This window comes from Neofelis nebulosa, chromosome 3 (genome assembly GCF_028018385.1).
Source record: "Neofelis nebulosa isolate mNeoNeb1 chromosome 3, mNeoNeb1.pri, whole genome shotgun sequence".
In the NCBI taxonomy this organism is placed as follows: domain Eukaryota; kingdom Metazoa; phylum Chordata; class Mammalia; order Carnivora; family Felidae; genus Neofelis; species Neofelis nebulosa.
This window is the reverse complement of record NC_080784.1, coordinates 36,768,267-36,780,416: the sequence shown is the minus strand read 5'-3', so window position 1 is coordinate 36,780,416 and position 12,150 is coordinate 36,768,267. Positions and strand designations below refer to the sequence as shown.

The 12,150-nt window shown below is 57.6% G+C and overlaps 1 protein-coding gene across 3 annotated transcripts; it reads left to right on the top strand.

The window, feature by feature from the left end:
- The first annotated feature begins 3,944 nt into the window (after window positions 1–3,944).
- FGF17 (fibroblast growth factor 17) lies at window positions 3,945–10,042 on the top strand. Of its 3 annotated transcripts, XM_058720400.1 has the most exons (5): window positions 3,945–4,352; window positions 4,526–4,562; window positions 7,568–7,745; window positions 7,986–8,092; window positions 9,128–10,042. In XM_058720400.1, the coding sequence occupies exons 1-5, from the start codon at window positions 4,318–4,320 to the stop codon at window positions 9,419–9,421; spliced, it is 651 nt and encodes a 216-aa protein (XP_058576383.1). In that variant the 5' UTR covers window positions 3,945–4,317; the 3' UTR covers window positions 9,422–10,042. The 3 variants fall into 3 exon arrangements, with proteins under 3 accessions (XP_058576383.1, XP_058576382.1, XP_058576381.1); XM_058720399.1 differs by lacking the exons at window positions 3,945–4,352; window positions 4,526–4,562 and adding an exon at window positions 6,781–7,005 and having other exon boundaries at window positions 7,601–7,745; XM_058720398.1 differs by lacking the exons at window positions 3,945–4,352; window positions 4,526–4,562 and adding an exon at window positions 6,782–7,005.
- The last annotated feature ends 2,108 nt before the right edge of the window (window positions 10,043–12,150 follow it).

Here is a 12,150-nt window from a genome sequence, read left to right as displayed (position 1 = left end):
ACCCCCAGTGGCCAAACCTAAAGTGGGCCAATGGGGAAATGGCCCTGTCCTCTCTCCAGGATCCCTAGGCATGGGTCCCAGAAGGTTGGAGGTCTTTGAATGCCTGCACGGGAAGGTCAGCAACTAGGCTTGCATGTTCCTGTTCAGCTTCAGTTTCTTTTAATGCCAGAAGAGACTGAGAATGGTAGCTTAGCATCCTTGCTGCTTGCTTTCTACATCCCAGGAGACAGATGTGGGCACCGTCCCACCCTCGAGCAAATGAGAATGAGCCACTGACCTCAGGTCACCCAGAGAGCGACAAGGCACATGGGTTCACATCAGGCTCCAGGTGGGCAGCGACCATTTACCATGGCCTCATGCCACAGTGACACAGGGTAAACAAGACAAATTCTTCACCTTCAAGCCACCTACAGTCTAGTGGAAACACAAAAGCCAACAGCAGAATTTCAGTTACTGTCAAGTGCTTCGGAGGAAGTGAGACAGCACTTCTCCAGCCTGGAATTAGCCTATTAGGAGATCAGAGAAAGCCCCTCAAAGGAGAAGACTGACAAGAAGAGGGTGGCAGGCTCTGTGAGTAGCTGGCAGAAGGACACTCCCAGGAGCAGGAACCGAGCAATGCAATGTGCCTCAGGCAGAGCAAGCAGAAAGAGAGAGGGTTAGCAGGATTTTGGTAATAACATGCTGGAAGCTAGGTGCTGAGCGCCTTCTGGGACTCACTCCATAAAGCCCCATTTCTCAGACCTGGAAAACGAGGCACAGAGAGGTGAAACAACTTGCCCCCAAGGCCACAGAGCTAGTGGCGGAGGCAGGGTTCACCACCAGGTTGTCTGGACCCACAGCTCTTATCTTGAACCACTCTGAAATGACTGAGAGAGACGGACAGCACAGCAGCCAGAGTCCTACAAAGTCTCATAAACTAAAAATAATAGTTAAGAATAAGGTCCACGGTGTAACCTGCACCTTGGGAGGGGCAGCCCCCAGCCAGTTATAGCAAAGCACAGATGCACACAGATACTTCTTCCCTTCACCTCACCCAGGCAAGTGCCCCAGCAGCCTAGCTCAGCCATAGCTCTGTACATAAGGGCACGTAACAGCTAAGCCGTTCCTGACTTGATGTCCAAATGCTGGCAGGCAGTGGGGATCAAACAGCAAGGATGGTAGGTGCTCCAAATTTTAAGAGTCCATTGCCTTTTGCCCTGCCCCAGCCCCAGCCCTTCTGCTTTCCAACAGGAAAATGGTGGGCTGGGGTTTGTAGCAGGTGGTGACAAGTGGCAGGTCCGCAGGTGGGCTCAGTGTCTGCACCAGCTGGGCTGTTAGAAGGAGCAGGCGTGAGACGCCTCAGTTGGGGGGTGTTGAACTTGGCACTAGGGGGTGGGGATTAACCAACCAGCCCAGGCTACTTCTCACTTCCTTTATCACCTCCTGCCACCTCCCCCTATAAATGTTAATGAACCCTACTATTCTCCCTCCCTCTCCTCTAGTCAAGGGAGTCAAAGTTTAGGTCAACCGAGTCTGGACCATATAAGAAGGTCTATGCCCCTCATTTCCATTCTTGTGGCACTTGATACTTTTCATGGAGTGTCCATCTCAGTTGATACTCATGGTGGCAATTTTGACAGCAGTGATAATAACCATTTCCTTTTTACAAGTTAGGAAGCTGAGACCAGAAAAGTGAAGAGACTTGCCATAGGTCGTAGAGGCCAGGGAACGGGGATAAAATCCATGGAACACTCTTCATGCTGCCTCCCCTCTTGGAGCCCAGCACTGGCCTTCCCATGGGGATAAAAGCGCAAGCTGAGTCAGAAAGGCAGGCCTGCAGGTGCACAATGGGAAGGGACAAGGAGCAGATGTCACACCATGAAACAGGCTATCCAGCCATGCCCCAGAGGCCCCTGGCACCAGCCCCTGGCTGAGCCCCAAGGCCAAGCTTGACTGCTGGCATCTGTTACCATGGAGACCCAGGCCTGGCTGGGGGGCTGGCCACTGACAACAGGCCCCTCCCCCACTGATAGGAACCAGGCACTCAGGCTCAGAGGCCTGGAGTCCAGACCTCACTAGATGGGGCTCCCGCATCTACCTCATTTCATTCCACCCCCCCCCCCCCAGCTCACCCATCCACCCCAGAACCTCAAGCCTGAGCTATCTCCTTCATGCATCTGCTCTTACCTGTCATCCCAGGACTGAAAGTGGGAGGAGGTAGCCTTTAGTACCCCACCTGGGAGCTAGTTGTTGGTGGAGATGTGGGTGAGGTCAAAGGCCCGCCAAGAATAGAGCCAGAGCCAGCACCAGTTCCAGAAGTAGATTTGGGGATTTCTGCAGAAGAGGCAGAGTTCAAATCGAGACCCCAAACAGAACAAATATGGAAGATGGAAACGATCAGGAGCATCAGCCTGAGCAAAGCAGAGCTGTGGGACGGTCTAGGGCATGCTCGGACAACGATGAGCACTGGATTGGGAGTCTGGGCACCTGGCACCTTGTCTGAGTTGTGCCATTGACTAACTAGCTGTGAGACCCTCGCTGGGCCTCATCAGTGAGTGAGGAGGCTGGACCAGATGAAGAATCTCTAAGACCCCTTCCAGTTTTGACATCCCTTCTATTTGATTCCAAGCCTGGACTCTGCCAGTTACAGGGAGCTACCCCTGCACTCTCCAGACCTGCTCAGGTTCAGCAGGGCCTTGAGTCCCAGTGGCCCGAGGGGTGGGGGGTGGGGCTAGGAGCCCAAAAGCTGGAGGTGGCCAGGAGGTAGCCTTGGGGCTTGTCTGGGGGAGGGGGGAGGGGTGGCAGACAACTTTGTGGATTGATCTAGCTCTGGAAGGTGAGGAGACTTGGAGGTGAGAGTTTCGCCCTCCTGCTCATCTCTTTAGGTAAATACATCCACATCCAGCATTTCCCTTTCTCTTTCCATCCTGGAGGCACTGAGACCTCCAGGGAGCCCAGAGCTGAGGTGCGAGCTCCGCTCCCTACACAGAAGACTTCCCTCAGAGATCCCTCTAAGCACATGCCCCCTTCGACAGCCACCATCACCCACCTTCTGTAGGGAAGGAACCATTAGAGTCCCTGGTCACCTAGCTTCTGGGACCTTAGATACTGCAGCCCGGAGGGCATGGACACAGTGGCAAGGCTCCAGACACGATCCATGTGGACCTTAGGAACCTAGTTCTGCCATTCACTGGCTGGGCCATTCTGAGCTAACTACCCCCCATGCCCCCCCCCCCGACCCCTGTCCCGTGTGCTTTAGTGTCCTCTGCACAGGGGTCCTAGAATGGGGTCCTGCCTGCACATTACAGAGCAGGGTGGGACCGGAGGCCATGTGAAGAGGTTGGTGGGCACAGGGAGGGAGGAGGCCCTAGGGATGGCTGCTGCCCTAGAGAGGAGGGTGAGTGAGGCCCAGAATATATGACACACTTGACGTCTGCTAAGCCCAGTTATCTCCTTTGGTCTGCCGGCATCCTGAGGCACTACTGCCCCCATCTCTCAGACAAAACTGCCGAGGCCCAGAGGAAAGTAGCTTGTGCCAGTGCACCAGCTCCTCTGAGTCTGTCTCTTCCCGGACGTCAGGCCAGCTCTCAAGATTCCATCGCGTCCTCCTCCCACAGCTGCACCTTCCTCCCCCTCCCTGACCCCCAACCTGCAGCACCCACTATTTGCTGCCATCGGGACAGCCCTAACACCTCCATCCCGGTGGCCAGACAGCAGAGAGGGGGAGCAAGGGGTGACAGAGGCAGGGGAAGCAACCGCTCCTAGCCAAGCCCACCGCCTGCCCCCTGGAGGGAGGCTCCTCCTTTTAAGGCTGCTTCTGGGAATTTCCACCCCCGGAGCCAGACTCAGCAACCCCTGGCCCTGAATGATACCTGCGCTCACCCTTGGGGAGGTGGGGCACCAAACCTGAGGGCAGGAGGAGCTGACCCTGGGAGGGGAGGAGGGACCCTCTAGTCCAGGTCTGAGGGTCACGAAAAACGTGGGAGACTACAGGGGCCAGCCTCCTTATCAAGAAGGCTCCACAGCTCCATCCTCTGTGCTCGGGTAGCCCAGCAAGAGGCTGGCAGACCCCGCCAGCCAGCGGCTGCTTTGCTGTCTCACTGGCCAGGAAGGTGGACACCTCACACCTCAGTCTCCCAATTACGCCCTCCTCCCCCATTCCTTCTCCCCTCCCTTCTCTCTCCTCCTCCTCCTCCCCTCTCTCTCCTCCTCTCCCCCCTGAAAACCTGTGGCTTGAAGAGACCTTGGCTTCTCTGGGACTCTACCCCTGGGGACTGCCCATATCTGCTCCTGAGTTTGGGGGCAGGAGGGCAACCGCCCCAAGAAATCTCTCCGGCGATGGGAGCCACCCGCCTGCTGCCCAACCTCACTCTGTAAGTGCACTGCCTCTCTGAACTGAAGTTTTGTTGCCATTTGCAGCCTGGGGCAGACCTAATCTTACCGGGAATCCCACACAGAGGGGCAGGAGGGGGGGGGGGGCTCTGCCTTCTCACCCTGGGTTGGCTGCTGGCACCCACACCAGGGTCTGCCTTGTCTTCTCACACAGGTGCTTGCAGCTACTGATTCTCTGCTGTCAAACTCAGGTAGGCGGGCGCCCCCCACTAGCTTTTCTCCATCTCTCCCACCCCACCCAACTTGGGGGGGGGGGGTAGCTTCCTTTCGGTGGACAGAGGCAGGTTCTGGCCTCTCCCTGGATCCAGATGGTTTTTGAGGGTGGGGGCTGGTGTCAGCCTCTGGAGGTGTATAGAAGGGGCTATGGCAGATTTGGGGATTGACTAAGGTCTTTATCTGTCCTCCCTCCATGACCCTCTCTACATGTCCTGAGGTCTCTGCTTTTCTCTCCATCCAGCCCCCCTCAAGTGTTCCCCTCAAGGTTAAATGCATGGGGCAACCCAGTCTTGAGGGATGGAGTCTGGAGTGGTAGGAAGAGGGCTGAGGTGATGGCTCAGGTGAGGCTTGTACTTGGAGGTACCTGAAAAGACAGGTTTTCATGCAAAACCAGTTGTGTATTCCACTTACTACCCCACTCTCACCACCATAGATGTCCTGGGGAATCACCGTCCTGGGGGATAGCCCCAGTCAGGGCGGGGTGACTACTTACCTACAGGGCAATGAGGTCAAGCCCCAAGGGGTTTGTTTGGGACAAGATTCAGGGTTTGCATCTCCACACTCCCCCCACCCCATGTTAGCCCCCCCATGCACACCCCCACCCCAAGCCTCAGCCCCCTGTGCGAGGCTCGGTCCCTTTTTGTGATCCTCCATAAAAGTGCAGCTATTAAAATGCACTGGTCCAGAACCGCTCTGGGGAGAGATCGCTTGGCTTTCCCAGGCCAGAGGCCCGCTTCTCTTCATATCCAGTGGGGACTTTTTTTGAAGGTAAATGCCTTTTCTCTGGGAGAGGGAAAGGGGCTGCCTTTGAAGCAGTGGGGGGGTGGGAGAGAGAGAGAGACAACTCCCCCCCCCCTTTTCCTTCCCCCTTTTGCTCTAGCCCCCGTTCCAGGCCTTTTGCTTCACACATCCAGGGAGAGCAAGAAGAAAGCCCCCAGCCTGGCCCGGAGGGGGCTGGGGGTGGGCCCAACCTGTTCTGGAAGGGGAATTAGCACAATGGTGAGGCTGGCCGGGGCGTTTATGGCCTGGCTGAGGCCCCATTCAGGACTCAGGGAAGGTGGCAAAGCTGTCCTTTCCCCCTTGAAGTGCCCCCTCGCCCCCCTTGGAGGGGGGGCCGGCAGGCCGGACCATAGCCATGCTTGAGGGGCCGTCTGACAAGCAGCTGTCTGCAGCAGTGGAAGGGGAGGTCCCCCCGCAGCGGGAACATGAAAGGGACAGGCCAGGTCCCGCGGGGAGAGCGACTTGTGGGTTGTGGGCTGTGGGGGGGGCGTGGGGCTGCTTTTGTGCAGGGCCTGAAGGGGGACAAGGAGAGGAGGGGGCTTCAGGGGGGCCTCTCTGCTCCTGACCTGGAACAGACAGCCAGAAGGAGGCTGCCCGCCAAGAGGGGCGGAGGGCCTGAACCTGGGCCAGGAGATGGGGGCTGGGGATAGGCTGGACCCCACTGAGGGTCCTGGCCCAGCCAGACCCCACCCCCTGGCAGGAAGGGAGGCCCTCACCCCAAATGCTGGCCTCGGGTTTTTCTGGGGTGGGGTGCAGGGTGCACTTTGCTGCTTTGAGTTTCCAGACCCTGCTCTCATAGGCAATGGGGGGGGGGGGTGCTCCTGGTGGCACTCCTGGCCTGTGGCCTAGCTGGAGTCGGAAATGAGCAGTGACACACATGAAGGGTTAACCCTGAGCAGGTTACAGGGTCAGCCTGTAGCCGCTCCCTCACCGCCCCCTTCCTCAAAGCTGATCCTTCCTGCTCCTCCCTCTACCAGAGAATGGCCCCTAACAGATGCTGATCTGGGTCGAGGTCTGTCTAGGTGGTTTCTACGGGGCCTGGGATAAAGGTGGCCTTAGGGATCTGGGGTACAAAAGTCTGTTCCAGCACAGGCCAGTAGGATATGGGTGGGGAGAGAAACATTTTAGCCTAGGGTTGAGGCTGTCACCAGCAGCTGAGAAATGTCATCTGGTTTGCACCTTCCTGGAGACAGAGGACAGGAAGGGGTCTGTTTTTCTCCCACTCAGTGTTGCAGATAGGTGAGACAGGCCAGAAGAAGGTAATCGTCCTGGCTTTGCACCATGCATGGGTAGAACCTGGTTAGCGGGCAGGCAACAGTATTGCCCCCACTGGCCACGAGCCTCTGTTACATTGTGACACAGGCAGGCGGCTCGCAGGAGAGCCTGGGCCACCACTGATAGCTCCTCTCGCTGCTGCAGCCTCCATCTCCCTTGCCAAGGAGGCACCTCACCCCTAGTGGAGGGAGGAACACTGACCAAAAGGGGACGGGGTTCTCTGAGGGTCCTGAGCACCCAGAGGGAAAGGCAGGGGAGATGGGCAGGAGCTCAGGATTCCACAGTTAGTGCTGAAGAGAAATGCTTACAGGGGCATTACAGGAGCCTAAACAAAAGGTCTTAGAGCCTCCATAATGCTCTCTGGTAAGCCTAACAGACCAGCTTCTGTATGCACATGTATGTATATGCCTGTGCATGTGTGTGTGCCTGGGGGTAGGATCCTTCAAGGCCAGTGGGGAGGATGAAGGAAAAATCTGGTTATCCTGGCTAATGGAGCCAAGACCCTGGCATTCTGGAGAAGGGACAAGCTCCAGTCCTAGAGGCAGGACAGCACTTCTGTCTCTAATCAGCTGGGTCACCCAGGGCACCTCTTTGACATTGGAATTGGGTACCATAACTGTGAAGGTTCTGTCTAGCAACCAGAGTCATGATTCCAGATCTGCACTGCATCACCAAGGGTCCCCCAAGCCTGTGCAGCCACCAGTTCTCTGCTCCAGGGCAGATGGGGAGCCAAGAGGTCATGACTGGCTCATCTGCTGGCCTGGAAAGACCATGGCCATATGCACCCTTCACCCTGCACCTCTGCTTCCCAGGACAAACGGCCTGGCCCCCTCACACTCACCTCCACACCCCTCTCCCTTGGATGGACCAGTGGTGGTGTCACCCAAAGCAAATTGACACTATTTTTCCCTTGGTAACCGCAAAGGGGGAGAATCACCCGTCTCCTAATTTTAACCAGTACGTGAGGGACCAGGGTGCCATGACTGACCAGCTGAGCAGGCGGCAGATCCGTGAGTACCAGCTCTACAGCCGGACCAGTGGCAAGCACGTGCAGGTCACCGGGCGTCGCATCTCTGCCACCGCGGAGGACGGCAACAAGTTTGGTGAGACCCAGCCCTCACCAGAGGCCACTCACACTGCTGGCTGGCCTAACCTGGTCCATCCCCAGATCCTGTGCCAGGGCAGGGGCCACAGTGGGAGAACAGGGAGAAGCCTCTTGGAGTAGGGCCTCTCGGTGCCCCCCCACCCAAGTGCGGAGGTCAGGCTGGTTGGGGGGCCTCCTGCCATACCTGAGCCGGCAACCCCAATGGACGGAGGTCTTTCTCCCCCTCCCCCCATCATAGCCAAACTCATAGTGGAGACAGACACGTTTGGAAGCCGTGTGCGCATCAAGGGTGCTGAGAGCGAGAAATACATCTGTATGAACAAGAGGGGCAAGCTCATCGGAAAGGTGAGAACTGGAAGGAGGGGGAGTGGATGAAGGAATCAGTGTTACTGTGTGCCCCACAGCACCCCCTACTCCCCTCTAAGCCCAAGCCATGACTGACTACACACACACCCCAACACTAGGCCACTCTGGTTTCTCCATTTAAATGAGTCCCTGTGGGGTCAAGAAGCCCTCTGAGGACCCTTACTGACCCATAAGGATCTTCAGCTCTGATTTATGAGGTATTTCCCCAACATCAAGGAGTCAGAATTTTAGCACTTACATGATATTACAGTCCCTATGTTGAGGCTTAAGCGCTGATCAGGGTTGAGAGTTGACATTCATACAAGGCCACTAGTTTCCCCAAGGTCAGTGGGGTCCACAGGATCCAACTAGCAAGATGCACACTAACTGCCTGCTAGTGTGACCACCCTGCAGGGGCAGTTCCAGCACTGTTGGGTAGGAGAAGTCCACTTCCCTTAACATTTGTCAATCCTGGCTTCCAGTTCTGGCTGTTCTCACCAACTATTTGCTTACCTTGGTTAAGCCTCAGGCTTCTTGTCTATAAAAATGGGCATAGTGTCAAGGTTATCTATTGGGTCAAATGGGTGGTGGGGTGGCTCCTGACATAGTCTGGTATTCTGTAAACATTTGCCCCTTGTTTTCATCAAAGACTGTTGCCTCCTTTTCCTCCACCCAGCAGCACCATTGGTCCAGACTGAGGAGTGTGCTCGTGTACAGAGTGCCCACTGGGTATGCGCTGAACTGCATAATAATCTTGATCTTTATGCCACATCTTGGGAAACAGGCTCTGCATGGCTAAATACCTTGCTCAAGGTGTACAACTTCCAAATGACCAGGCTGTATTTAAGTTCAGACCTGACTCCAAGCAAAGCTTGCTCCTTTCTCCCACTTCTGCCTCTCACCAGGCAGAAATCCTTGGGCACACGGCTCCTGTCATTCCTTCCTCAGTCCCACAAAATAGGCCCCAAAGGCAAGTAAGGCAGAAAGTTGGGTGGACAAACTCGCCTCCTCTTGTTCCTTCCCTCCTCCCCGCAGCCCAGTGGGAAGAGCAAAGACTGCGTGTTCACAGAGATCGTGCTGGAGAACAACTACACGGCCTTCCAGAATGCCCGGCACGAGGGCTGGTTCATGGCCTTCACCAGGCAGGGTCGGCCCCGCCAGGCTTCCCGCAGCCGCCAGAACCAGCGAGAGGCTCACTTCATCAAGCGCCTCTACCAGGGCCAGTTGCCCTTCCCCAACCATGCTGAAAGGCAGAAGCAGTTTGAGTTTGTGGGCTCAGCCCCCACCCGCCGGACCAAGCGTACTCGGAGGCCACAGCCCCTGACGTAGTCAGGGACACTGGGGGCAGCTGCCCCTCACCAGCCTTCCCATCCCCTTCCCTTCCTAATCCCAAGACTGGGCTGGGGTGGAGGGAGGGGAGTCAGAGCCCCCAAGGAGGAAGGACCCTGAGGAACTACAAGCGTCAGAGCCTCAAGCCAGAAAGGGGACAGGACTGCCACATAGCAGGGCTGGGCATCTGGACAGCTGCCCCAGACCCAACAATGGAATAGGCCCCGGGGGGGAGGGGGGATGGCAGACCCCCAGGAGAGGAACTGTAGTGTTACCCTGGACTCAGGCTCCCTGAAACAGGCGTAAAGGGCAGCAGGTTCAAAGCCTTGCAGACACTGTCTGGAGCTGGCTCTCTTTAAATTCTCCCCAAATCTTCTTCAGTCTGCCCCCAGCCTCCAGTTTCCTCCTGGCCAGACTGTAGGAAGGGACTTTTGTGTTTATTTCAGGAAAAAAGAAAAAAAAAAGAGGGTTGGCCATTCTTCACATTCCACTACCCAGGCCTGCACCCCCATCCCCGACTTCGAGCCCCAGAATAAAACCATTTTCCTGCAAACGGGTTATCTAAAGGCGGGGTGGAGGGATCCACTACCAAACGGCATTGGTAACAAAGTCTCCTCTCGGAGAGGCGCCCGGGGGAGCCGTGGAAGCCAAGTGCCCCGGCCCGGGCGTGGCCCAGCAGGTGGAGGGGGAGCGCGCGCGCGCGCGCGCGCGCGTTGGGGGCGGCGGGCAGTGCCGCCTGGAGGGAAAGCGGGGTGTGGGTGGCCCAGGAAGGCCCCGCACCTCCGCCCCACGCGAGGCCGGCGGCCCGGGGCGGGCGCAGGCCCCGGGACCGGCGGGCGCGCCCCTCCCTCCGCGCGGGCTCCGGTTTCCTGGCTGGCACTGCGTGTCCCGTGCTACCTGTTGGGGCGAACCCAACCCAACCCTGGGGCCGGCGAGCGGCCGGGGCCGGGGCAGCAGGCCCGAGCGCCCGCGGAGGAGCGGGCAGGCGCGGCGCCCGGGCGGCCCGCGGACTCTGCAGCCTCTTCGCCGGTAGCCAGATTGCTTTTTTCCGGTGAGGAGGGGGGATGGGGGAGGAGGGCTCAGCCGAGCGGAAGGGGGAGAGAGGGCGAGAATGTGTCCCCTTGTTCCCCAGGCCCCTGCGGGGGGCGGAGGCGGGGGCCACACCTGAGGGGAAGATGCAATTAGAGGCGGCGGGCTGGGCCGCGCGGCCCCGGGGGGAGGGGTGGCCGCGGCGGGAGGGAGGGGGGAGGGCGCTCCCACCCCCAGCCGGAGCTTCTCGGGTGGGCTTTCCCAGACGCCTCCAGGTGTGCTTTAGGGGAGTGGAACTAAGAGCCATAAAACCCGCCTCTTTCCTCCTTTTCGCCGGCGTGTAATCTTGTTGAGGGGGAGGCCCTTCCAGCACGTCTCCCAGCGCAAGCCCGCTCTTCCGTTGATGGACCACCCCCCCCCCCAGCCTCAGTTTCTCCTTCCTCTTCTTTCTGGGAAATTGTTGGAGGGAAATATTACGGAGAGAGAGGGAAAAGGATGAGAGACATCCCTTCTCCCCACTTCTCCCAAGAATGGCCAAAAAATAAGGTCCGAATGGGCAATTGGGGAGGAGCCTGGTTTAGTCATAATGGGAGGTGAGTGAAGCAGCCGTCCAAGGCGGTGGGGGCCCGCCTCTCCTTTGGTGAGGACTAGAGAGGTCTGACGCCCCCAGCTCTGGGCAATTTAGAAGGCAACAGCCAAGAGGGAGGTCTCTCAGGCCCCAGGACAGACATTCTCCCTCCAGCTTGTCATAATTGCTTTGCACCAGGTTGCTTTTTTCTCTCCCCCCTTCTAATCACAAAGAGCCTTAATCCTGGTGAAGACTGCGGGAGACGTGTTGGGGGTCGTTTTCTGGGAGGGGGGCGGTGTAGGGAGGGTGGTCTGGAGCCACAGCTGATAACTGGCGAGTTCAATGGGATTTTAAACACAGAGGCAACGCCCAGCAATTACCTGAGGACAAAGGGTTGGGGCCCCCAGGTGTGGAGGTCTGGACTTGGGGGGCAGGGGCAGGGGGCTGAGAAGGAGGTGTGTTGGGGAGGGGGAGCTCTTACAATCCCTCTGATTTCCGCAGGAATTTGAGACATTCTTTAAAACTCTAGACTGCCTCCCCCCAGCCCGGCTCTCAGACCCACCCCACCCTCCCTGGCTCGGGTTAGAGACAGCTTCAAAGGTGGACTGGGCCCTTTGTCTTGCCTCTGCTTTCTTCTCTGCCTTTCTCTGGCCCCTCCCTCCCTCTCTTTGACCTCCCCAGCACAGACGGCCTCTGGGGGCCGGCTCCAGAAAGCCCTCACTGTTTCCTTTCTTGCTTTTTGAGGTGAGACCTGGTGGGGAGGGCCTGAGACAGGGAGGAGTGAGGGAGGAAGGCAGCTCTGGAGGCCTGTGCCATCCCTGAGTGCCTTGCCCTTCCCCAAGCACCAAGCCTGGCAAGTCTTGGGTCTCTGGCTTGGCTCTCTGAACCTTCTCCCCACACCTTTTAGTGCCTCTGCCAAGTCCAGGCTCCATACCTAGGGGGTCTTGTCATATCTAGTGAAATCTATTCCAGCTGATTCCATCTGGTCTGGGGGTGAGTTCAAAGATGCTAAAAGGAAGAAGCCAAAGGAACAGATCTGATAATGGGGTCTCAAGGGATTTAACATGTGGAAAGGGGGGTTGGGGGAGAAGACTTCCCAGAGGACCACAGACTACCCCTGGCTGCTTCTGTG